This window comes from Schistocerca serialis, chromosome 6 (genome assembly GCF_023864345.2).
Source record: "Schistocerca serialis cubense isolate TAMUIC-IGC-003099 chromosome 6, iqSchSeri2.2, whole genome shotgun sequence".
In the NCBI taxonomy this organism is placed as follows: domain Eukaryota; kingdom Metazoa; phylum Arthropoda; class Insecta; order Orthoptera; family Acrididae; genus Schistocerca; species Schistocerca serialis.
Genome location: NC_064643.1, coordinates 717,431,099 through 717,458,847, shown reverse-complemented (window position 1 = coordinate 717,458,847; position 27,749 = coordinate 717,431,099). Strand labels below are relative to the sequence as shown.

At 41.5% G+C, this 27,749-nt stretch overlaps 1 protein-coding gene across 1 annotated transcript in view; it reads right to left on the bottom strand.

The window, feature by feature from the left end:
* LOC126484152 (MAU2 chromatid cohesion factor homolog) overlaps positions 1-27,749 on the bottom strand; it is a 190,748-nt gene that overhangs the window by 58,681 nt on the left and 104,318 nt on the right. Inside the window, exon 6 of the mRNA XM_050107550.1 lies at positions 25,885-26,049. Coding sequence (XP_049963507.1) covers positions 25,885-26,049 — 165 coding nt within the window. The remainder of the gene's footprint in view (positions 1-25,884; positions 26,050-27,749) is intronic.

Genomic DNA, 27,749 nt, shown 5'->3' with positions numbered 1-27,749 from the left:
CCGAGCGCGCGCGCGCGAGTGTATACCTGTCCTTTTTTCCCCCTAAGGTAAGTCTTTCTGCTCCCGGGGTTGGAATGACTCCTTACCCTCTCCCTTAAAACCCACATCCTTTCGTCTTTCCCTCTCCATCCCTCTTTCCTGACGAAGCAACCATTGGTTGCGAAAGCCAGAATTTTGTGTGTATGAATGTGTTTGTTTGTGTTTCTATCGACCTGCCAGCACTTTCGTATGGTAAGTCACATCATCTTTGTTTTTAAATATATTTTTCCCGCGTGGAATGTTTCCCTCTATTATATTCATGTTAAATAATTTAGTTAGATGTGAATGTGTTGAGGTGAACTTCTTTAGCCAGAAATTTGCTATTTTATCTTTTCCAGGGACTTTCTAATTGTGAGTAAAATTAATTGCTTGGGTGACTTCATGTTGCAAAATTATCACTTCAGGCATTTAAGGTATCATCTTGTATGTGTCTGTTTCTGCTTGTATCCATCGTGCATGCCTGTTATGTTGTACCAGGTTAGACCACATGTTGCTCCAGAAGTGTTCCATGTCTGTTATGTTTGGTGGATTGTCTATTTTAATGTATGTGTTATCTAATGTCTGGTAAAATTTCTTTTGGTTTGTGTTGAATGTTTGGTTTTATTTCCTTCTATTTTCACTTTTTTTGTATCTTCTAAGTCGTTTGGCCAATGCTTGTAATTTCTGCTTCTTTTCATCTAATTGCTCTATCGCTTCTTGTGAGATTTTACCTAACATTTTTCGTTTTTTGTCTGATATTTCATGTCTTATAAATTGTGTTAGCTGTCCAATGTCTTTTCTCAGTTTTTCCATTCTGATTTGTAGCTTGTGTTGCCATGCTGGTTTTGTGGGTTTCTTCTGTGTGTTGGTTGGTTCTGATCTCTGCCTAGTGTGTATATTTAGTGTAGTGAGTGCTCCTATATAAACCAGTAGTTGTAACTCTTCCATAGTTGTATTATCATTTATTTTGTTGTGTTGATAGTTGTTATTGTTGTTTCAACTTGTGGGTTATTTGGTGGTCTATGCAAGTATAGTCTAATGTCTGTATTTGTGTCTTTGTATTCTATATATGTCAGCTGAAATTTTTCTTCTATATCTAACATGTGTGTCACTTCGTGTTCTATTTGTGCTTGTTCTGGTGGCTGTCTTAAGATTTCGTTTTCCTCTGATTGTTTAATTGATGCGTGTTGTTCTTTGTTTGTTTGCTCTGGGATGTTTGAGTCCATTACTGTATTTTCTTCTTCTTCTGATTGCACATTTTGTTCCAGTATTTGTTGTACTTGTTGTTTGAAGTTTTCTATTTCTGACTGGGGTATCCTGTTATTTTTGATTATTACACGGATCTGATCAGCTAGTCGTTGTTCTGTTAAAAATATTTAATTCTGGGTATCTGGTAATAAATGTTGTGTATACTTGTGATCTGTATCCAGTTGTGTTGGTTCCTAAGTTTGTTGCTTGGTAATAACAGAACATGAGGTGTCGATTAACTTCATCTGACCATCTCATCCTCTGTCTTTGTTTTCCTTCTAGAGTGGTTGCAGGAAGCATATCCTGCAAAATACCTCTATTTGGATTTAAATCATTTTCCGTGTGGCTAGCAGTGTCGTTACCATTGTGGACGGGCATAGGGTTCAAGCGTCGTCCCCGACCATGACAGCACTTGTCCGAGGCTTCATTAGTTCTGTCCTCAACCAACTAATCACACTAAAAGGGGGTTAGTCCTATTAGGGGTTTGTTCTTTTCGTCGCCTTTTACGACTGGCAGAACATACCGGAGGCCTATTCTTTATTATTATTATTATTATTATTATTATTATTATTATTATATGTTTATAGTGGGGTATTTCAGCACACAGCTAATGGTGCAAACAGAATTTCAACTGAACTTATACATCAAAAGTTGTATAAGAGAATGGGTAATCACTCGAGGCCCGTATGTGACATCAATGTGCACACTTATCACAGGTGGGGGTTCTGAGAGTTGGAGAAGGGTGACAGTTTTCTGGATGGGATTACACCATCTTTAGAAGGTTGGTGGTCACATTCCTCATGGTCATTCAGTACGGGATGTGGCAGGCAAAGTTTGGGGCAAGTTGAAGGAGGCAGCATCAGTCATTATACAGCTGCATTTGTAACGTGTTTGAAATATTTAGCATTCTGTGGGACTTAGAAATATCCTGGCACTCTCACAATTTTGTGCAGAGTTGAACTTAGTTTTGGATAAAGTGTGGGAACTTTATTTAAATTTTTGAATTAATCAGCATTTAGGACAGAAAATTGCCAATTAGTCAGTTTATTGGTGAGAATAGTTCAGTAATTTCATAGCTGTGAACATTGTCTGGTGTTTCCCAGCTAATTTATTCATTTTTTAAATTTGTATACTGAGTTGCTATCCACTATATTGGGAGCTAATGATCTTTTATCAGTTCAGCATAATAAATTGTGTTGATCACCAGTAAACAGCTTAGTGAGACATTAATGAAACAATAAACTATTTTATTAAAACTTAATCATCAGTAGTTGGATATGTGATTTCATAATGGCACCATGCCCGATCTAGTAGATATTAGGTTTCTTACTAGTCGTCAGTAACTATATTACTGTTATTTGTAAATATTTAAAGTGACTGAACCTTAGGAAGTAGTAGTCTGCCCCTGGACTGACAGAGAGGGAGCTGGTGATTTACAAGGTTAAGCATTTCGCTTGATGTAGTTTAATGTACCACATATCTCACTCTGAAGCCATTTACCTTTGTAGGTGTTCACTCAAGAGATATCATTCTCAAACAGTGAACAAGATGAATTTACAATCCATTAAAATGGTGTCGGCTTCTGAAACACTGGGACAGCTGAGCACATAATCAACCATGATATTATGCTGTGGGACATGGCTTCAATTCTGGTCCAAAGCAATTCTGGTCCAAAGCAAGTTTTGTTTTTGTTCTGTGATTTTATTTATATATAACTGCTTTCATTATGTTGATTACAAAATAATTGATAAGGAAATAAAATACAATTAAATTTGTATTTAATATGTCATAGACATATACAGATTTGAAACTTCCTGGCAGGTTAAAACTGTGTCTCCCGCCTTACAAACTTCACAGAAGCTCTCTTCCGAAACTTGCAGAACTAGTACTCATGGAAGAAAGGATACTGCAGAGACATGGCTTAGCCACACCCTGGGGACTGTTTCCTGAATGAAATTTTCACTCTGCAACAGAGTGTGTGCAGGAGAGCTTCTGTTAAGTTTGCACAGTAGGAGACAAGGTACTGGCAGAATTAAAGCTGTGAAGATGGGTTGTGAGTTGTGCTTGGGTAGCTCAGTCAGCAGAGCACTTACCTGCGAAAGGCAAAGGTCCCAAGTTTGAGTCTCGGTCCAGCACACAGTTTTAATCTGCCAGGAAGTTTCATATCAGTGCACACTCTGCTGCAGAGTGAAAATTTCATTCTGCATATACGGATTTATTTATGATGATATTGTTCACAATTTTTAGTGTAAAAATTATCATAGATACGTTAGTAGCATAAATTATTCTTGATCCATGAATACTGTGTGAAGGACACCTAACCACATTTGCATTTAGTTTTTCAATGAATTTAAGGGAAACTTAAATCACTGACATCCTGAAATACTGGTTTTTCATATGTTACTTTTGCATCCATAAACAAATCTAACAAATGTCACTGCCTCCACCTTACATTCAGTTGTATATACAAATGCATTTTGAAACAGATAAAAATAAAAGTATTACACAATGTGTGGCAAGCCTGAGATCCTAAGCATTCCAGACTATCATCATACATGCTTGCTTTCTCACCATTATGAAAACCGATATAATTTTAATGGGTGGTAAATTCAACTCACGTGCTTCCTGAGGGTATCACCTCCTGAATGAAATCTCATCAGGTTGAATGGCTTTAGGGTGAGACACCTGGCACCTTACACTCCATCACCATCCATTCTTTGATATCCCTCAATTACATAGTGTTCTCCTTGTATTATCTGACTGGATTGAAGATCATATGTGAGAGAACTGAATATACCATCTTCATAGACAACCATCACTAGCACGTAACTACCATAATTACCAAATTTTAAAAAAAATTCTTTATCCCCCTCCTCCGAAAACAAATGTTAAACTCAACTTCAGAGGAAAAATATTTAAAGTTGTCTATAAATCTCGCTTACAAAACTCCTGTCTGACACAGTCTACAGTCTTGCCTTTATGTATTGGATTGTTACCAGAAGAGGGCCAGGTACAGACAACTGTGTTATTTGCCATGAGATTGTTTATTCAGAACAGGAGTGTCAAAAATGTGCAACAAACTCTAATAAAAACCACTGAAACAAATGGTTTTTGCTCTATGCAAATTGATGCTTTTAAAATTCCAAATTAATTTAAGGAAAATGTTACTGTCTCCCCAACGCAGATTGCACAAGTATAATGATGTTAAAACTAAAGAAATTCAAGTTCTTACGGACACACACGCAGGCAATTTACGTGTGGAATAAAGGGAGAAATAACAGTATTGATAAACTATGTTTCCTAAACCACAGAAGTTCACAGGGTTGCAGATTGTTGATTTATTAAAGATTTGCACAGACAAATACAGACCTTAATTGGTTGACAGCAAACTCTGTACCTGATCATATATGGAATTTAAAATAGGTCATCAGTCTTCTGACACGCATTCTCAACCAGATATCCTCCCAATGTTGGTCAAAACTCTATCATGCGTGTTCAGGGAGAGTGTTGAGCTATGGCAATATCCCATGTCCATGATCTTGATACCTTCAAACACATCCTCTTGCCAATTTCAGTTAACTCCAAGTCCACTACCTCATCCCCCGTGCATCTGTCCAACTATATCCTTACTAATTATTGCACATTCTTTGAAGGAACTACACAAACCAATCTGCAGTGTGATCGTGGGCACTCACATGGTGCCCTTGAACATCAACCCCTTTATGTGCTATCTAATAGAAACCCTGGACTTATGCGCAACTGTCAGACCATATGCAAGCTTCACAATGAGACATGTACATACAGATGGCTCCCTTGTCAACTCTGCTGCCTTGCAGAAACAACAGACATTTGGAAAACGGAGGACTGAATGGTGATATGTTTCCATTCTGGACACCTTGAGCTGTTATACACTACTATAAAGGAGCAGGAAGAGAGCTCAATAATAATACTCCACAACAGATCAACAGAGCAGTTCTGTGCATGCCAGACAACAGAAGATTAATATGGCAGACCAGTGAGATGAAATAAATTGTCGTAAGCTGGTCAAGGTTGCTCTCCAATGTGCCACACTCATTCCCAACTATCATACAGATGTTAAAGCCACTTTCCCAGCCACCAAAATCAACAAATCTACATTGCACAATGGAGATGAAGCCAACAAAGAAGAAAATCTGCCATGGAAAAAAAGTTCCCAAGATGTCAGGAAATCACATCAGTTTTGTCACTGATGACCAACCTGTCCAGACATCAGTCAACTGTGAGACATCATTTTTCATGATATAAGGTGTTTATTGCTGCCAGTTGGACAAGACTGTTCTGAGATTGAAAGATCAGTGTGCTGAAGGTTGCAAATAAAAAATGTGTACATGTGACAAGATCCTGCTTTATGAGAATGAGTATCAATAACAGAACACAGCTCTTCCAATTACTGTTATCAATAATTTCATGAAAGAATGATTGCTCTGGACAAGACCTTCAACAGACGAACAGCAATTATCATCATCATCACCACCACCATCTCCATCACCATCCTTAGAAGACAAGTTCTAAACAACAGTCGAGACACTCAGTTCAACTGTGGACCTATAGTCATGTGCAAGAAGGTACTCAGCCTAATAAAATCAATTTATATTCTAGTTACAATCATAACTATCACAAGTGAACAATAAGAGCTGTGGGTCATCAATTGCCATGAATCGCCACAACTCATCCCTAGGAATAGCCAGGTCAGTTCTGGAAGGTCAGCTCAGTGCCATCAATGGACAATCATGCTACACGAACACAGCTGAGCATCCACACAAAGGATATACTATCCAGCCAAGAAGGGAACTTGCCTCACCTAAACAACAATGTCGATAAGTGTCAGCCATTTAGCATCATTCAAGGACATTCCAAAACAGAAGTGGATACCACACAGATCAGACAACCCAACACCATCTCCCTATCTGGCATTGATCATGTAGTGTAGCTCCATCTGAATGCGAGGTAACTCGGAAGAATATGGAAAAAAATGCTCTAAGACACCAACACCTAACCATCAGGGAGTTCTTGGCCCTCGAATGTGGTCCTTGTAAAGAAGGATGTGTTGAGTCCCATAGTGCTCAGAGACATTTTTGTAAAGAAGGATGGTAGGTAGTGATTCTGCATCAACTGCCAGTGTTTTAACAAAATTACCAAATGGGATGTTTATTCATCACCACTAACTGCCGGCACCTTGAACAGTAAGACGGAAAATGTTTTTCTTCCCTATGGATACACAGATTGGCTACTGGCAGACTGAGGTTGACAAGACTGGCAGGGAAAAGTACCACTTTCATAACATCTCATGGCCTATACAGGTTCAACATTACGTCATTTGGTCTACTCAAGCCACCTTAAATAGAAAATGGGTCTTTGCTACCTACTTCTCCTTTGAGGGGAAGCTTTACAAACAAATTCATGGCACAACCATGGGCACTCTAAGGCACCCTTCAATGTCAAACTACCAGAGGAAATCTTCCCCAGCCTCTCAAAACCCTAATCCACTTGTCTGGTTCAGGTTCACTGATATCTTCATGATCTGGACTCATGCCATGACATTCCTCCAAAACTACAGCACTCTCTCTTCCATCCAACGTGTCACCATCATGGATGTTGACCTTCACCTCTGATGGCTCCATCCACACCTCTGCCCATATTAAACCCTGTAACTACCAACAGTACCTGCATTTTTGTCAGCTATCATCCTTTCCATGGCAAAAAATCACTCTCATACAGTCTGGCCACTTGTGGACAGCAAATCTGCAGAGAACTCCCTTGCCCAGTACGCTGAAGGTTTCATGAGGGCTTTCCCAAACAGGCACAACACCAAATCTCGGCTGTGTTCACCTGGTTACTATTAGGGCCCATTGTAGGGCTGCAAGGAGCAATGATCGGTGCGAATTACGTGGGTATTCATGAAGACCACCTGCATCATTTTCTGGCATCTGAGTATCCCAACAGAGATATTTTGTTTCAACAAGACAGTGCGGCATATCAACAGTCTTTGGCTGAATGCAGGTGGCTAGATGAAGACTTTAGTGAGTTAACAACCATGCTGGGTGCGGTGGCGCATTCACCTACGCCATCACAACAAAAAAGTATGTATTCAGCATATCGCAAGAAGGCAAAAGAAGAGTGCCTGCTTCGCTCATTGGTTGTGCCACTGCTGGACAAGTGGTTTCCAAAGCACATTGCTAGCATGACCTCGCCCTCCCTTACTTAAGCCATGCTCGGTGCCAGTTCCGCTTCAGACTAGGATAGTTACACGATTTTGTATTATGCATACTGCACATTGTCAGACTCGGCCTGAACTACTATTCTTATTTTAACGTTCTCTTGTGTTTATGTAATTCTGGTGCTCTGCTCACTAACACTGTATTTCTAGTGTGTTGTTGAAAATACAGAACTGTAGATACTACACTTGGGTCTCCCCGATCACCCGACTTTATCCCAATTAACCATTTATGGGATCCTTCATTGCACATGCAGTGCATGGCCCGGTCATGTAAGACAGCATGCTAGCTTTGGCAGGGGCATCAGAATCAACAATCACAGGAGCAGTGGCAGGTCACATCAGCAGCACCAGCACTGCCTGCCTGTAAACATTGCTTTCTTCGCCACAGGTGTGCCGAAAAGGTATACTTGAAAGAAATATGGTTTAGCAACCCCACCACAAGCGTGTCCCAATCTGTGAAAATGAATAGAGTGAGTGATACATCTATGGAAGTGAAAACTTCTCAGACCACAGCCCAGCAAATGTACTTAGATGTGTTCATAGGCAGACACTCAGTAAAGTTATTTCTTCACACTAGTGCTTATGTGTCCTTGCTAAACCAACCCACTTACTTAAAAACTTATGGTTACCGCCCTATTAGGTGGCTGAGACAACCAACTGGGCAAATGGAAGACATCACGCCCCCTAGCTAGGAAAATTTTCAGTTTTACTAACTTTCAGTTTTACTCACTTTCAACCAAGTCACTTTTTCAGTAAACTGTCTTGCAGTATCTGACTCCGAAGTTTTTTTGGGTAGACTCTTTCCACACTTTTGGGCTTACAATTCATGAAACAGTACACACCATGCATCTGAAAGGCACTGTGTCACCCTAAAAACTTTGTGATAGATATTCTACATTCTCAAATTGTTTCACATGGGCTAAGGAAGGTGATTGATTTTGAAGCAGTTAAGGTAATGCTTACCTCGCACTTCTTAAAAGCTCATCCAGTGCCCCTGGCTCTAAAGGATGCTCTCAAAACAGAACTCTACATACTCGCAAAGATATGTTAATGCTTATTCCCCATAGTCAATAGGCTACTCCACTGGTAACAGTATATAAGCCCAACGGCAGTTTAAGACATTATGGTGACTTTAAAGCAACAATAAACACACAAGCTGAAACTGAAACTTAACCCCTACCAACTCCATATGAACTTTATACAAATTTAGGCCACAGTACCTTACTTGCTGAACTCTATCTTTCAGAAGCATATTTTTCAAACCCATGGACACAGCATCGCAGGCTTACATATTTCTCAATACACAATAAGCCTTCTACCATTCTAATTGATTACCATCGAGAACCTCATTAGCCCCTGCCATATTCCTCAGATTTGTGAATCAATCACTGCAAGGTATTCCAACGTGTGCTGCATATCTTGATAATATCTCAGTTACTGGCGTGGTTCCAGAGGACCAGCTTTGGAGCCTCAAACTCTTGTTCCAAATCCTGACTGCAAAAGGGCTCAAATGCACTCTACACAAGTGTTCCTTCCTGCAACTGTCTAACATATTTAGGGTTAAAATTCTCAGCCAATGGACTTGAATGAAATAATGACTATGTCGCAGCAAACAACAACATGTAGCCACACACAAATATTTTTTTGGTACAACTGTAAGAGATGTCCCAGGTCCTGAAGACGAATAATTTTTATTGTTTAAATTTTACAAATAAGCCATGTATCTGTTCGTCGCCTTTCAGCTGATACAACAACAAATGACTGGTCAATGGCAGAATAATTCGAACTGACATAAGCAATGCTAGTCTGCCAATGAAACCACATCACACGATCTACATCTACATGATTACTCTGCAATTCACATTTAAGTGCTTGGCAGAGGGTTCATCGAACCACAATCATACTATCTCTCTACCATTCCACTCCCGAACAGCGCGTGGGAAAAACGAACACCTAAACCTTTCTGTTCAAGCTCTGATTTCACTTATTTTATTTTGATAATCATTCCTACCTATGTAGGTTGGGCTCAACAAAATATTTTCGCATTCGGAAGAGAAAGTTTGTGGCTGAAATTTCGTAAATAGATCTCGCCGCGACAAAAAACGTCTTTGCTTTAATGACTTCCATCCCAACTCGTGTATCATATCTGCCACACTCTCTCCCCTATTACGTGATAATACAAAACGAGCCGCCCTTTTTTGCACCCTTTCGATGTCCTCCATCAATCCCACCTGGTAAGGATACCACACGGCGCAGCAATATTCTAACAGAGGACGAACAAGTGTAGTGTAAGCTGTCTCTTTAGTGGACTTGTTGCATCTACTAAGTGTCCTGCCAATGAAACACAACCTTTGGCTCGCCTTCCCCACAATATTATCTATGTGGTCTTTCCAACTGAAGTTGTTCGTAATTTTAACACCCAAGTACTTAGTTGAATTGACAGCCTTGAGAATTGTACTATTTATCAAGTAATCGAATTCCAACGGATTTCTTTTGGAACTCATGTGGATCACCTCACACTTTTCATTATTTAGCGTCCAACTGCCACCTGCCACACCATACAGCAATCTTTTCTAAATCGCTTTGCAACTGATACTGGTCTTCGAATGACCTTACTAGACGGCAAATTACAGCATCATCTACGAACAACCTAAGAGAACTGCTCAGATTGTCACCCAGGTCATTTATATAGATCAGGAACAGCAGAGGTCCCAGAACGCTTCCCTGGGGAACACCTGATATCACTTCAGTTTCACTCGATGATTTGCCGTCTATTACTACGAACTGCGACCTTCCTGACAGGAAATCACAAATCCAGTCGCACAACTAAGACAATACCCCATAGGCCCGCAGCTTGATTAGAAGTCACTTATGAGGAACGGTGTCAAAAGCTTTCCGGAAATCTAGAAATAAGGAATCAACTTGAGATCCCCTGTCAATATCGGCCATTACTTCGTGCGAATAAAGAGCTAGTTGCGTTGCACAAGAACGATGTTTTCTGAAACCATGCTGATTACGTATCAATAGATTGTTCCCTTCGAGGTGAATCATAATGTTTGAATACAGTATATGCTCCAAAACCCTACTGCAAACCGACATCAATGATATAGGTATGTAGTTCGATGGATTACTCCTACTACCCTTCTTAAACACTGGTGCGACCTGCACAATTTTGCAATCTGTAGGTACAGATCTATCGGTGAGCGAGCGGTTGTATATGATTGCTAAGTAGGGAGCTATTGTATCAGCGTAATATGAAAGGAACTTAATCGGTATACAATGTGGACCTGAAGACTTGCCCGTATCAAGTGATTTGAGCTGCTTCGCAACCCCTAAGGTATCCACTTCTAAGAAACTCACGCTAGCAGCTGTTCGTGTTTCAAATTCTGGAATATTCCATTCGTCTTCCCTGGTGAAGGAATTTTGGAAAACCGCATTCAATAACTCCGCTTTAGCGGCACAGTCGTCGGTAACAGTACCATCGGCACTGCGCAGCGAGGTTATTGACTGCGTCTTGCCACTTGTGTACTTTACATACGACCAGAATTTCTTCAGATTTTCTACAAAATTTCAAGAAAATGTTTTCTGCTTTAGCCAGCTTTCTGTACCTATAATGATTTCAGCTTCTGTGCTTTCTATTAGCGCTTGAAGCTCAGGGACTTTCCCAGCACAACTACAACAATTTACAACTACAATTCCGACTGTTTCTTGATCCAAGCACGTCCTGTATTTGCCATGCACCCTTTGAGATTGCAGCCCACCCCGTACTTTCCCGAGGCCTTCTAACCTAAAAAACCGCCCAGTCTACGCCACACAGCCTCCGCTACCCGTGTAGCCGCCAGCTGAGTGTAGTGAACTCCTGACCTATTCAGCGGAACCCGAAACCCCACCACCCTATGGCACAAGTCAAGGAATCTGCAGCCAACACGGTCGCAAAACTGTCTGAGCCTCTAATTCAAACCCTCCACCCGGCTCTGCACCAAAGGTCCGCAGTCGGTTCTGTCAACGATGCTGCAGATGGTGAGCTCTGCCTTCATCTCGTAAGCAAGACCGGCAGCCTTCACCAAATCAGACAGCCGCTGGAATCCAGAGAGAATTTCCTCAGATCCAAAGCGACACACGTCATTAGTGCCGACATGAGCCACCACCTGCAGCTGGCTGCACCCTGTGCTCTTCATGGCATCCGGAAGGACGCTTTCCACATCAGGAATGACTCCACCCGGAATGCACACGAAGTGCACACTGGATTTCTTCCCCACCTTAGCCACCATATCCCTAAGGGGCCCCATTACGTGCCTAACATTGGAGCTCCCAACTACCAATAAGCCCACCCTCTGCGATTGCCCAGACCTTGAAGGCTGAGAATCATCCTCTGAAACAGGGCAGGCAGCTGCATCTGGCTCAGCCAGAGACGGTACCTGAAACCTGTTTGTCAGGCGCACCGGGGAGGCTTTCTGATCAGCCTCCGGGGATGTCTTTCACTGCCTGCCATGCCTTGGAACAACCTCCCAATCAACCACACGCGAGGGCTCAGCCCCACTGCGGGCAGCAACCGGGGCAACTACAGCGGCAGACCAATCTGGGGACAGACGGGACGAGGTTGACATCCCCGTGATACCCAAGTCCGGCTCCCCACAGTGGTGCCCATTGGCAACAGCCTCAAGCTGCGCGACCGAAGTCAGCGCCGCCTGCAGCTGTGAGCGAAGGGATGCCAACTCAGCCCTCATCCGAACACAGCAATCACAGTCCCTGTCCATTCTAATCGATGTTGAACAACAGTTACTGAAACACGAGTCCGTGCCTAGATAACGCAAGGGAAACACGCAAAGAATGTATGAACTAACCTGTACAAATGCCTAATGTCTGCGCTACAATCTGCATGAATTTACAATTACAGTAACTAAAACTCGAAATTACACCTCGAAACTTACACGCAACTTAAGTAAGAATCTACGAAGTACACACAGAAAAGAAGCTATATACGTATCTTTCTGCGCTGTCGGTGTGCACCAACTGGGAGCTCAGGCCACCTGACTTGTGACACTGAGGGCTCTCACGGCCGTGATCGAAAAATATCTCTCTTCTGTTTAGAGCTGCTGACTAGAGCAGACACCTTGGCCTATTTATGGTTCTAGTGGATTGTAATGAAATGAAGTGCAAAAGTTACTGACTTAGAATAATAAGTCATGATCTGTAATTTTTTAATCTCATCTAGGTTTGTTTTCTTTAATAAAACTATTATTTTATATCTGTCTTGTGAATTGCTTACTTTTATGATTCTTTCAAACCGTAATCTTTTATTATTGTGCTTATTTGTTCATTTGATGTTTTATCATCATCATTTTTTTGGCTTCTTTCTATTCAGTTTGACTGAACTAAATTAATTTACTTTTGTGATAAATAAAATTTATTTGCAATAAATAAACTTGGGTCACAGGAACCACCCCTCAGGTGTTTACTCTAAATGTTATTATTTATTAAAAGACACATTAATGCAATGAAAAATGTTATGTTTTGTAGCTGTCATTTTACACTTTTGTTAGATAAATCTAATTTCGTAGGTTACTCTGGTTGATATTCAGAAAGATTTAACAGTTAGGTGACTTGATGCCTTCCATACATTACTATATGATCAGTTTGGCACCTTTTCTTTTGCCAATTAAATAGTTACATTTTAATCAAAGAGCATAATTGGTGGTGCTAACAAACCATAAATAAATTTTACTTACAATGTTCATCCTCTCTGATTATAGTTGAAACAAATTGTTGCATTTCAAAATTCTGTTCCATGATTTCAATCTGTTTCATCATAGGTTGGCAACCAAATGGTGCCATCCTTGTGCTTTGCAGTCATCATATGAAGCCCATCTTTCTATTTCTTTTTTTAAAGAGAAGAAGAAGAAGAAGAAGAAGAAGAGAAAAGACCACAGTCTGACAAGGAGGCCTTTGCCTTTCAATGTCACACAACCTCTATTCTATTACAACTCACAGTCTGTTACCTCCTCTAATAATGCTAGAAATCGATCATTCACTTCCTTTATTAATATTAAAAACTGCCTTGTAAACATGTACTGATCAGATGGTCAAGTCCTATTCTTTGTTGTACGAGTGTTTCAATTGCTTGTACTCCTTAACACCCTCTCTGAAAACAGATTTTGCTACATTTGTAACGCTGCTGCCATCACAGTCCTGTGATGCCAGCTGTAGGTGCTGCATAATGAAATAACCATTATACCAACATTCTGAGATTTAAATTGTTATACAAAAGTAAAATATTTAATTGTTAAATGGAATTGAAATATTGTTAACACTAGATTTAATGCCCCAAATTGCTGAATTCACCCATGGTGAATTCTTTCTGGATTAGGGAAGCAAGTAATTTTTATTAAGTTTTACAAAGACGTTGGCTTTTCATCAGTCGTATTTCAACTGATACAACAACCACCAACCATTTCTTGCCAGAATAGGCCAAACCGATATCAGCAAAGCTGTCCTGCCAATCAGATCAGTACAGACAATCACCTGACTTGTAAAACTAAGGGCTCTTGGGGGGGTGCAACCAAAAAACAACTCGCTCTTCTGTTCTGAAATGCGGCCTGAGCTGACGCTAAATGACTTAGTTCCTTTACCATGGCAATTTCCGTTCTCCTCCGAGATGAGTCTGGGGCTACTTGTGTCATCTTCTCTTGAAACTTAAGTTCATATATTAATTACAAGTCAACACCACTCATTCATCCAGATACACACTGAACCAGATATGATGCAAAGGTACGCATTTTAAAGGACCAACTCACTGACAACAAGCTTTGCTGACTTGGAAGGACTGCCTTCAGTGGCCACCATGCTTGACAAGAAAATCCTGGTCTGCTGCTGGCAGAAGCAGCCAACGCGTCCCTCCACAGTATAGGTACATTCTGTTCTACAAATGCGAATACCTCACTGGCACAGAGCTTCTTAATACATATGCTTCCAAGACCTATCTTCTTCCCAGCAATAGGTGGTGTTGCTAATGCCTATGCCATCCAATAACTTCATCTTGTTACAGACCACTGACTGTTACTCACTATTTTTGGGCCTAAGCATAAGCAATACTTACCAAACCAGACCAAACACTACCTCCAGCTCTGTGTGCCGTACTTGACAAATTTTAATTACTCTACCCACTAGTGGCCAGTGATGTTGAATGTTAATGCAACTGTCCCTATCCCCCATAGACCCAAATCCAGATTTTGAACAACATAAAGTGTTTCCTGCTAGATTCAGATCTGGATTCGACCATTTCACCTTTGCCCTTAATATCACACGAAGTTGGGGCCACAACCCACAAGGACCCAATGTTATGCCATATCAGTCACTTTGTGCGACACAGGTAGACACACACACCTCCCAGCCACAATTTTCACCCATACTGTCCATGGAAAAACCAACTAAACTTAAACTAAGGTGTTCAGTTGTGGATCTCTGACAAGAACTACTGCCATGTCTCACGTCTCTCCCTCTTCAGCCGTGAGCATTGTGTGTCCTCCACACTGCCCATTGGGACATGTGCCATATCTAACATAATAATGACACTGACATTGAGGTCCTTGTCCATCAATGTCCTGGCTGTCATGTCCATCAAGGTGCACCTCCACAGAAGTTCTGTACCTGGTCCAACACTGCAGTGTCAGGACAGTGTATCTGTCTAGATTTCACAGGCCGTTTTTTGGGTTCCATGAGGTAGATCCTTTTCTCATTTCCTTTTGTGTTCCACATAGCTTAGGTCATTTCTTACATTACTATTGTGGTCTTTGAAACAAAAATCCTCCCCTTTGAAGGGAACCCACACATCTTGGTTTCAGATAATGGGACAGCATTTACCTCCCTTGAGTTTGGAAGTACTGTGCCCTTAACAGACTTCAAAAGTTTCATACTGCACCTTTCACCTTGCTCCCAACACTCATACAGAACATTTTATCCGCACTTTGAAGACCCAGGTCCACAAGGGAATGATGTCCAACAATACATTTAAAGCCCATCATAGTTCCCTGGAAACTTACAGGCCCACCACAATTTATGGCCACAGTCCCACTGAGCGACTTCATGGCTGCCCTCACCACCCCTCAGGCACATTGCACCAGCCATCGGCACGTGTCGTCATCAAGGCCTCTTTTTTTCTGCATGGGTGCCCCAGTGTGTGCACCTGGATCTTCGGAACAATCTCCACCTGCAACAGGTCTGTGATGTATGCTGTGGCCTCCGTCCATGGCCTCCAGCAGTAACTCCACCATCCTGGTCAGCAGCCGCCTGCTTCTCTGCGACTGGCAAATTGTCACATCTTGTGGGAACTAATGCAACTTACATCAATCCTTGTCCTGTCAGACAGCGACACCCGTGGACACCAGTGCACCACCCTTCTTACTAGTGGCTCAGGTAGAACACGCAACAACTGTTTCTTCTACCCTGATGGTAGCTGCTGGGGGTGAAGGGATGTCGTGTCACCTCCCTCACTAGCTTTTATTAGATATCCTACATTACACTTTTTTTATTCCTACTTCTCTCGTGGCTGACTGTTGACTGTGGGTTATAAGGAGACTAAACATCTAAGGCCATCAGTCTCCTGCTCACATCCCACGACAGAATCATTTACCTCATTTGTTTGTGTCTACAGTAAATTCTATGTGCAAGTGTGAGAAAGTTTTCTAAATTTCCAGAATGAGATTTTCTCTCTGCAGTGGGTTGTGCATTGACATGAAACTTCCTGGCATATTAAAACTTTGTGCCAGACCGAGACTCTAACTTGGGACCCTTCCCTCTGTGGGCAAGTGGTCTACCGACTGAGCTACCCAAGCACGACTCATGCCGTGTCCTCACAGCTTTATATCTGCCAGTACCTCGTCTTCTACCTTCCAAACTTCACAGAAGCTCTCATGCAAACCTTGCAGAACCAGCACTCCTGGAAAAAAGCATATTGCAGAGACATGGCTTAGCCAAAGTGTGGGGGGATGTTTCCAGAAAGAGATTTTCACTCTGCAGTGGAGTGAGTGCTAATATGAGTCACACGAGTCCTGCTTTGGTAGCTCAGTTGGTAGAACACTTGCCCACGGAAGGCAAAGGTCCCGAGTTTGAGTCTTGGACTGGCACACAGTTTTAAGCTGCCAGAAAGTTTCAAGTTTTCAAAATGGTTGCATAGTGTGAATCTGAGGAAGGATGCGGGTACCAGCCTGGTTTTCACCTACAGTGGTGTGGGAAACCGCCTAAAAATGACACCCACGCTGGAAAGCACACCAGCCCTTATTGTGAATACATGTGCCTCCCAGGGCCAAAAGCAGGTGCTTTAGTGCCCACGGCTATTCAGGCAGGTTATAACTGTGCCTAACACCGTAATTCTACAGACATCATTCTCGCTGTCATCACATGGCCCTCTCGAGTTATGCAAAACCAGCATTTCTGTATATGATGTTCCTTGATCCAGAAAGTAATCTTGCAAGAGATACATGATCACTTTTGGTGCGAGGCCATGCCCAACAGAATCCTGCATATAAGCCTGCCCAGGGCTCGCCTGAGCCAGACGTAATTCTTGCACAGTGTTGATGCAGTGGAAGTGTGCACCAGTCAGTCTACTGGTTCGGTTTTCACCATGGACTTGGTTAAAGAGTATTTGCTCTTCAGTCTCTGTTAACAACTAACTGGATTCTAACACTCCACAAACTGAACTTTGGTCAGACTCCTTACTTAAAGACAGCTTGCACTGCTCTTAGAAGCATTCTATAACTTAATTTGCTGAATACATCTACATCTACATCTACATCCATATTCCGCAAGCCACCTGACGATGTGTGGCGGAGGGTACCCTGAGTACCTCTATCGGTTCTCCCTTCTATTCCAGTCTCGTATTGTTCGTGGAAAGAAGGATTGTCGGTATGCTTCTGTGTGGGCTCTAATCTCTCTGATTTTATCCTCATGGTCTCTTCGCGAGATATACATGGGAGGGAGCAATATACTGCTTGACTCTTCGGTGAAGGTATGTTCCCGAAACTTTAACAAAAGCCCATACCGAGCTACTGAGCGTCTCTCCTGCAGAGTCTTCCACTGGAGTGTATCTATCATCTCCGTAACACTTTCGCTATTACTAAATGATCCTGTAACAAAGCGCGCTGCTCTCCGTTGGATCTTCTCTATCTCTTCTATCAACCCTATCTGGTACGGATCCCACACTGCTGAGCAGTATTCAAGCATACTATAACCTACTTCCTTTGTTTTCGGATTGCATTTTCTTAGGATTCTTCCAATGAATCTCAGTCTGGCATCTGCTTTACCGACGATCAACTTTATATGATCATTCCATTTTATATCACTCCTAATGCGTACTCCCAGATAATTTATGGAATTAACTGCTTCCAGTTGCTGACCTGCTATTTTGTAGCTAAATGATAAGGGATCTATCTTTCTATGTATTCGCAGCACATTACACTTGTCTTCATTAAGATTCAATTGCCATTCCCTGCACCATGCATCAATTCGCTGCAGATCCTCCTGCATTTCAGTACAATTTTCCATTGTTAAAACCTCTCAATACACCACAGCATCATCTGCAAAAAGCCTCAGTGAACTTCTGATGTCATCCACAAGGTCATTTATGTATATTGTGAATAGCAACGATCCTATGATACTCCCCTGCGGCACACCTGAAATCACTCTTACTTCGGAAGACTTCTCTCCATTGAGAATGACATGCTGCGTTCTGTTATCTAGGAACTCTTCAGTCCAATCACACAATTGGTCTGATAGTCCATATGCTCTTACTTCGTTGATTAAACGACTGTGGGGAACTGTATCGAACGCCTTGCGGAAGTCAAGAAACACGGCATCTACCTGTGAACCCATGTCTATGGCCCTCTGAGTCTCGTGGACGAAAAGCACGAGCTGGGTTTCACACGACCGTCTTTTTCGAAACCCATGCTGATTCCTACAGAGTAGATTTCTAGTCTCCAGAAAAGTAATTATACTCGAACATAATACGTTTTCCAAAATTCTACAACTGATCGACGTTAGAGATATAGGTCTATAGTTCTGCACATCTGTTCGATGTCCCTTCTTGAAAACGGGGATGACCTGTGCCCTTTTCCAATCCTTTGGAAGGCTACGCTCTTCTAGAGACCTACGGTACACCGCTGCAAGAAAGGGGGGGGGGGGGGGGCAAGTTCCTTCGTGTACTCTGTGTAAAATCGAACTGGTATCCCATTAGGTCCAGCGGCCTTTCCTCTTTTGAGCGATTTTAATTGTTCCTCTATCTCTCTGTCGTCTATTTCGATATCTACCATTTTTTCATCTGTGCGACAATCTAGAGAAGGAACTACAGTGCAGTCTTCCTCTGTGAAACAGCTTTGGAAAAAGACATTTAGTATTTAGGCCTTTAGTCTGTCATCCTCTGTTTCAGTACCATTTTGGTCACAGAGTGTCTGGACATTTTGTTTTGATCCACCTACCACTTTGACATAAGACCAAAATTTCTTAGGATTTTCTGCCAAGTCAGTACTTAGAACTTTACTTTCGAATTCATTTAACCCCTCTCGCATAGCCCTCCTCACACTACATTTCGCTTCACGTAATTTTTGTTTGTCTGCAAGGCTTTAGCTATGTTTATGTTTGCTGTGAAGTTCCCTTTGCTTCCGCAGCAGTTTTCTAACTCGGTTGTTGTACCACGGTGGCTCTTTTCCATCTCTTACGATCTTGCTTGGCACATACTCATTTAACGCATATTGTACGATGGTTTTGAACTTTGTCCACTGATCCTCAACACTATTTGTACTTGAGACAAAACTTTTGTGTTGAGCCGTCAGGTACTCTGTAATCTGCTTTTTGTCACTTTCGCTAAACAGAAAAATCTTCCTACCTTTTTTAATATTTCTATTTACTGCTGAAATCATCGATGCAGTAACCACTTTATGATCGCTGATTCCCTGTTCTGCGTTAACTGTTTCAAATAGTTCAGGTCTGTTTGTCACCAGAAGGTCTAATATGTTATCGCCACGAGTCGGTTCTCTGTTTAACTGCTCAAGGTAGTTTTCAGATAAAGCACTTTAAAAAATTTCACTGGATTTTTTGTCCTTGCCACCCGTTATGAACGTTCGAGTCTCCCAGTCTATATCCGGCAAATTAAAATCTCCACCCAGAACTATAACATGGTGCGGAAATCTACTCAAAATATTTTCCAAATTATCCTTCAGGTGCTCAGCCACAACAGCTGCTGAGCCAGGGGGCCTATAGAGACATCCAATTACCATGCCTGAGCCTGCTTTAACCATGACCTTCACCCAAATTATAAACTGGGCTTTGTCTCCAGTGCGAATGTGGACTGTCTTTGCAAAATGTCTGGAGTTCTGTTAGATGGTTTCAATGAAGGAAGCTAAGGGGATCACTAATTGGGCAATGCAACCATTTAATAATATTTACAACTCATAAAAGTGAAATTGTAAGTGTAAAGAGCCTTCATAAAGCATGAATGAATAGTGGAGGCAGAGTAAGGAAAAAATAAGAGGATAAACATGAGACAAAATGAAAATGGAGGAAGATGGTATTCAATGTCCCATCAATAAGGTCACCATTAGATTGTGTAGCTAAGATGGAGGAGGATGGAGAATGGAGGAAAGAATTGATAGTGATCTTATCAAAGGCTTCATCTTAGCATCTCCTGAAGCAATTTAGGTAAATCATGACGATTACGAATCAGGATTACCTGATGAAGATTTTAGGCTCATTCCTACTGAATGAGGCCAGTGTCTTAATTACTGCAGTATCTTGCTTGGATCATGCACATAACACTGGCCGAAGACAAGCAAATTGCACATCAACCAATGCCAGAAGTCAGTAGATTGAGATGAAAACCTGCACAGACTTTCTATAAGAACCTAGCTCACCACTAAAAAGTTTTTGATGATGCTGAGCCACAGTCATACAGCATTTTTTGAAAGAATACATTGCCATATGACAGCAAATTACTGTATTTTTCTTCCGTGTAATCTAGATTTCAGTATCACGTATCTGAGGAAGGATGTGGGTACCAGCCTGGTTTTCATCTAGAGCAATGTGGGAAACTGCCTAAAAACCACACCCAGGCTGGAAAGCACAATGTAAAATGCTAAAAGTTCTTAGATCATTAACATGTTGTATCAGGTCTTCTAGAGTCTACATTCTCTAAGATGTAACTATTAAAATGACATCAAAGGCATGAGATAGTATTGTTTACCTGTTTTGGGCAAACTTTACCAGATATGATGGTGTAAGAGCCGAAATCTAAATTACGCAGAAGAAAAATATAGTGATATACAGAGGGGGGGGGGGGGGGGGGCGAGAGAAAGCATGCCATTCACACTTACCATTCATCCACAATGTAGTGTGTTTCTGTTCACTTAATTACTGAATGTTTCTACAACAACTGAGCAATGAAAAATTACTGGAACACGCTCGTAGGATAAACTATTAGACCATTACCAATTAAAGCTTGGTATATACTGCTTTGATAATTGTAAAGTCATTAAGTATCTCAAATCATTATTCCCGCTTGAATTTTCCACTGTCTGATTCAAATAATTTGAGACTGGATATAATGATTCTACCAGCATATCTTTTGCTCAATTTAATTGATCACTTTGAAGTATTGTGCAATCATATTGCATTGACAAGGGGAGCCCACAACATTCGGACCTCAGATTTACTTCAAACTTTGTACACTTTTGTCCATTGCCACAGCATAGTGTGCTAGTAGTAAGGGGTACTACTTAGGTCAGTTCGAGAAAATTTCATGAGAAGTTCTATGAATCCAATATATACAGTAAAATAAACGACAATATTGTGAAAAGGGTAGTTTGCTACCCACATGGCTACTGGCAAAGCTAAACTGAGCTACAGCACATGGTAGGGGAAGGAATCTGGGTGGTGAGGTAAGGAGGAGGCTGGGGCAGAGGGAATGTGGTGTGGTAGGGTAGGGAGCACACAGGGATGAGGTGGGGAGAGGGTAGGATGGCTAGGTGCAGTTGGGAGGATAGATGGAGGGCATTGGGGGGGGGGGGGGGGTAGTGTATCAGAAAAGGAGAGAAGTAGAAAGACAGAGTGCATAGGTGGACTAGAGGGCTCCATTGGTATATTTCCAGAGGGACTGCTCGTCATTACAGATGTAACAGCAACAAATGACTTCTTGGTACTGAATAAATCCAGGGTATGGCAATGGGCACCCATGTGATACCATCCTATGCCAACCTCAACCTATTCATGGACCATCTAAATGAATCTTTCTTAACCACCCAGAATCCCAATCTCCTGATCTGGTTCAGATACACTGATGACATCTTTGTGATCTGAATTGTGGGTGAGGAGCGAGGACCCCCCATCCACATTCCTCCAGAACCTCAGCCCCCCCCCCCACCCCCCCCCCCCCCCCCCCCCCAATTTGCTTTACCTGGTCATACTCAACCAAACAAGTCACCTTCCTCAATGTTGACCTCTGCCTAAAACACACCTACATCAGCACCTCCGTCCATATCAAACCTTCCAATCACCAGCAACACCTCCACTTCAATGGCTGTCATCCATGCCATAAAAGGAAGTCCCTTCCATACAGCCCAGGCAACTGTGGCTGTAGCATCTGTAGTAACAAGCTGTCCCTCTCTAAACATAACAAGGGTCTCACTGAGGTCTTGACAAACCATAATTAGCCTCCCAACCGAGTTCAGAGTTCAGAAATAGATCTCCCACATCTTATCTCTTCAGTCACCCACCATCTCCCAAAGCCCCACTGTCTGGCCACAAAGGAGCATTTCCCTTGTGACTCAGTAGCATCCAGGACTGGAATAACTGAATCACATTCCCTACCAGGGAAATGAGGAATGTCCTACCCAATATCCTTCCCACCCCTTCTGCCACCCACCAAATCTACACAATATCCTCATCCATCCCTACACAACCCATGCTCCCAACCCCTTGCCTCATGGTTCATATCCCTGTAATAGACCTAGATGCAGAACTTGTCCCATACATCCTCCCATGACAAACATCACCTATCCCATCACAGGCATGGCTAACTGTGACACCAATCATGTGATCTGCAAGCTAAGCTGCAGCCACTACCCAACAAAACAGTCTTCATTCCAATGGCTGCTTCTTCACAGCCTGTACTACCTGGATCCTTCCTCCCAAAACCAATTTTTCTGAATTATGCAGGTGGAAACCTTGCCTGCAATATATCCTAGTTTCCTGTAAGTCTCCTTGCCTTCACCTTTGTTAGTCACTGTCCATCAGCCACCTACCCTCTTCCCTGTGACCGTGCCAGCACTACACAGCCTTCTATTCCACCAATACACCCACAGTCCACTGTCTATTTACTTGTCTCCCTTTGCAACCCCCTCACCCCATGCCTTATGTCTAATCTTCTGATTGCACCCAGCTGCTCTATCCTCTCTCTACCTCAGCCCTGTATACTCCCACAAGAAGCTCTTTACTGTCCTTCACTCCTATCCTGCTATCCCTCCCTCTTCCCACCCCAGCCTCCTCCTTACCCTCATCACCCAGATTCTCCCCAATCATGTGCTGTAGCTCGCAGTCTGGCTTCAGGAGTGGTCACATGCTTTTGTGTGTGTGTGTGTGTGTGTGTGTGTGGTGTTGTGTTGGATTCAGGAGGAGGCCTTTGAGTCGAAAGCTTACATGCTCAGCAGTCTCTCTCTTGTGCCTGTCTGCAATTATGCACTATATGGTAAGCAGCAATCTATCCTTTTCATAATATTGTCAATATGTAACGGAGCATTGCAACTCTGAGCATGAGCTGGTGCCGGTAATGTGATTAGTGTTCAAGCTCTGTAATTGGTGTGTTACTGGATTGAATGTACAATGGTACTTGTCGATAATTATGGATATAATATTTGTTGCAGTAGTCAAAATAACTAAACAGCCAAACAACATGGAAATTCAATAAAAGTTCATGCAAATGCAAGTTTTTGTTTGTTTGTTATAATACCTTTTAAATGTCATATATATGAAATAATAACAGGGTAAAGAATTTTACCAATGTTGAAAAAAATATACATTTAAATAAAAGAGAAAGGATAAGCAGAACGCGATCCAGTGCTGCTCCTATTATGGAGCTTCAATGCTAACCACTTGACTACTGCGACCTAAGTGCTCAGAGTTGCAATGCACCAGTATATTTGACGCATAAAACATCTGTTCCCATTTTACTGAAACTGCTCGCATAGTATGTCTTACTACTTGGATATTATGGTGTCCTAACGGACTACTAGAAGTGTGCAAAGTTTGAAATAAATCCATGATATGAACGTCATGGCCTCCCTTTGTGAGTTGATTTATACATTAATGACACTGTACATCTCTCTAACTCACACATCACAAATAGTACATTATGCTCAGGTTGCTTCAGTTTTATTGTATGACAAAGATAGTGAGGAAGTGGCATTTTCAGCAACTAATGGGGCATTAGAATCAATATTTCCTCAAGGACTAAAGACCTACGTAAATAAACCCCAGATGCCAGTATCTGCAACTGTTAACTCACAACACTCATGCAGAAGCAACATATGTAGGATAATGATGGCGAAAACAAACATCTGTAAATTCCTACGTGTCCATCGGCACTCAAACCTTTGGCAGATTAACCAGTATAGATGCAGAGCGTACTAAACTAAGTAATTACCTGCATCTTCTTAACCAAATGTCCAAAATGATGCCCACCCACACCCTGAAAACTGGGTATAGCAGGACATTCTATCCCTGTATTAACTACTGCACGGAAATCTGGAGTTGCGCTACATATGTATACTACTTTACAAAAAAGAAGGTTAATGACTATGCATGGACTGGACTACAAACATTTGTGCTGTGAAGCTTTCACACAACACAAATACTCCACTACTTGTCCTTAGTACCTCTACAAATTAATTATTGTTTTGTCTCCCAGAAAACTGAAGTAATTAAATGTGTAAAGAGATATATGACCACAACACCAGGTCCATAGGTAACTACTTCAGACAAAGAGCTAAACTAAAAACAAGAGACCAGAGCTCATACATTAATGGGTTGATAAATATAATAAGCTGCCAGAGTAAATGAAAATTAGTAACAAGAAATAGTTGAAATCAAAGCCAAAAAATGTTAATTGAAAGGTATCTGAATGTATTCACTTAATGAATTTTAAAGCAGTAAGCATTAAGAGACCAATAGTGTACTGTAACATTATACATACATAAGCTAGACATACAAAGTGTTTTTTATTAACCAAGAAGACAATTTTATAAAATATAGAAATTATGGTATGTGGTAACTAATGATTGTTGTTGCACTGGTACATGTAAAAATTGTAATGTACTTTGATAAGCATTGCTGATTATTGTGATTACTACCTGCAATACTAAAACCTATATATATATTTGACATTTGCAAAAGCCATCATATTGGTGACACCACACAAAAAATTAAGTAAACTAAATTTTAAAAAATTATCCACTATTAAGGAGACGTGCCATTTGTTATACCAAGTGGACTTCCGTCCAAGTCTTTAGACATTTCCAGGTGTGCTTAGATGAAATATTCACACTATTCCCATGTATGCAGGGACAAGCAATGTCACCACTGTCAATATTTTGGGACCACAGTGCATGACTGTTAAAATATATTCGTGCAAACAGCCTATCAGAAGAAAAGGCAACCTTACTTGAGAGCGCTTTGTTCTTTTGACCACTTCATGAAGGGTGATTTGCATGAGTAATGTGATGTGCTGTCATGCACTGTGGCTCTAAAATACTGTCAATGGTGATATATCTCATCAAAGCATTCACGGGAATGCTGTAAATATTTCCCTTAAATGCACATGAAGGTAGAAGACAACTTTCGAAACACATACTGTGAGGAATCAATAAATACAGTGTAAAAGGTCACACATCTGACTACTTATATCACCTTGGCCATCAACTTTCTCAGTTTCAAATTTCATGAGGAAAGTCTTCATTCTCATTTAGTATTAAAGCTGCCATCAACCCAAAAGTTGATCTGACTGAACACCTTAGTGATCACAATAAGGCATGGTACTACTGATGGTGGAATGCCCTTGCTTTCCTCCAACCTTTTAATTGACTTATCCAGCCAGTTACAGATGACAGATGGACCTACACTTTAACATGGACTTCAAACCAAAGTGCACTTTAGCAGTTTTCACATTCACAAATTATTTCCAGAGGTGCAAGAAACAATAAGTGACGGAAAAAATCCCGGGGCTGGCTGGGGGTTGAACCTCAGATCACTGGACTTTTAGTATGTCACTTACCCACGCTAATGCTCATTTTACTACATAATTCCAGATATATAATCAAACTACTTACTCTTCAGTTTTTCGATCTGCATCAGAGCCTTGTCTGTATATTTCTGTGCCTTGTCCATGTAGCCCGCCTGCATACTGTGCATTACAGTGACTAAGTAGACCAACACATACAAGTGCTCTTTCGGCATCCAAATAAACATATCACCAACATTTGGACCACTGACCACTGCATAAAGAAAATAAAATATATAGTTTTATGATGTCTGATCATAACTACCTTTCTGTGGAATTATTTTAAATACAAGCATTCCTGGTATCTAAAGTACATTTATGAAACAATTTAATTCTATTTAAGAACTTCTTTATGTTATTTGGCATTGTAATTAGTAACAAAACTCGACATATGCAGAAATGTGATGGAAACAAACAACATATGGGCATGCACAAATTATTAGTTTTAATACAAGAGATCTTTTGTGGAATATAAACAGCTGAATCAGTAATGGCAGCTGAAAAATGCTCTTGATGGAGCACAACAAAGAGGGATATTTTCCTTTTCAAATGACTGAGAAGTGGGAAACCAGCTGCATCAATCCTCATTCCATCTTCCTCATCAAAACTTTCGGCATGCGAACATATTCATGCTCTTTTAATGCAGAACATTCTCTTTTATCCAGTCTCTCTTTGTAGTGAAGTTTTCATACTCAGCATCTCCCTCTCACTGCCTAGTCTATTTCCTTTTTATCCCATTGGTACTTTCCAGTGTCTGTCTCTCTCCCTCCCACTGTCACTGCCTTCATCCACTTCTCTCACTCTACCCTACCACGGTCTCCTTCTATGCAACTTTCATTGCCTCTCTGTCCCACTGCCATTGTGTTCATCCCATTCTTTTTCCTTCCCATTACCACTGTCTCTTTCTTTCTCACATACAGTCTGCTGCCTCTCTCTTCAGCCACCAATCTCTCTTCTCCACACATGTCCTTGGGATGGTTTGCTCAGGGTTCTGAGCCCTAGATTGGGAAACTTTAAAAAGTGGATGTTGGGGATGGAGGAAAAAGAGCAAATTTCTTCATGTTAAAAGTTCACTCATCTGGGGTGGTCGAGACTCCCAAGCCTATGCATGGTCTCCACTCATCTCTATTTTTCATTTCCACTACCTCCACTCTCCTTTGCTCTCACTTCTACTATCTCAATCCATTTCTCTTTCTCTTTTACTGTCACTGTCTCTCAACGACCATCACTATCTCCTCTCTCTTTGGGTCCTACTGCTATTGTCTTCAGCCATCTCTCTTTCTGGCAATATTTTGACAAGGATAGATTGCTATTCACAATGTAGCAGAGGTGTTGAGTTACAGACAGGCACAACATTCGACTACTTAACACGTAAGGTTTTGACTACAAGGGCTTTTTCTGAAATAGATAAGACGCACACATGCACATGACCACACTCAGCACACCTCTGTGTGTGTGTGTGTGTGTGTGTGTGTGTGTGTGTGTGTGAGAGAGTTTTATCTACTTCAGAAGAAGGGCTTCTGGCCGAATGTTTACATGTTTAGTAGTCTTTTTGTTTTGCCTTTCTGTGACTCAACACCTCCACTGTATGGTGAATAGTAATTTTCATAATATTGTCATTATTCTATCCTGGATTTTCCATTGTTCCATCTCTCTCTCTCTCTCTCTCTCTCTCTCTCTCTCTCTCTCTCTCTCTCACACACACACACACACACACACACACACACACACACACACACACACACACACTGGCAATGTCTCCTCTCTCTTCCACTGCCACTGTCTCTCTGTCACTCTCTATCAGCACAAAAAAGTGTAAATATATTTACATACAAAAATTTTTTGTGAGGAAGGCAGAATGAGAATTGAGGCAGCTGGTTCCCTACTTTTCTGTCAGAGTCTTTTAATAAGGGG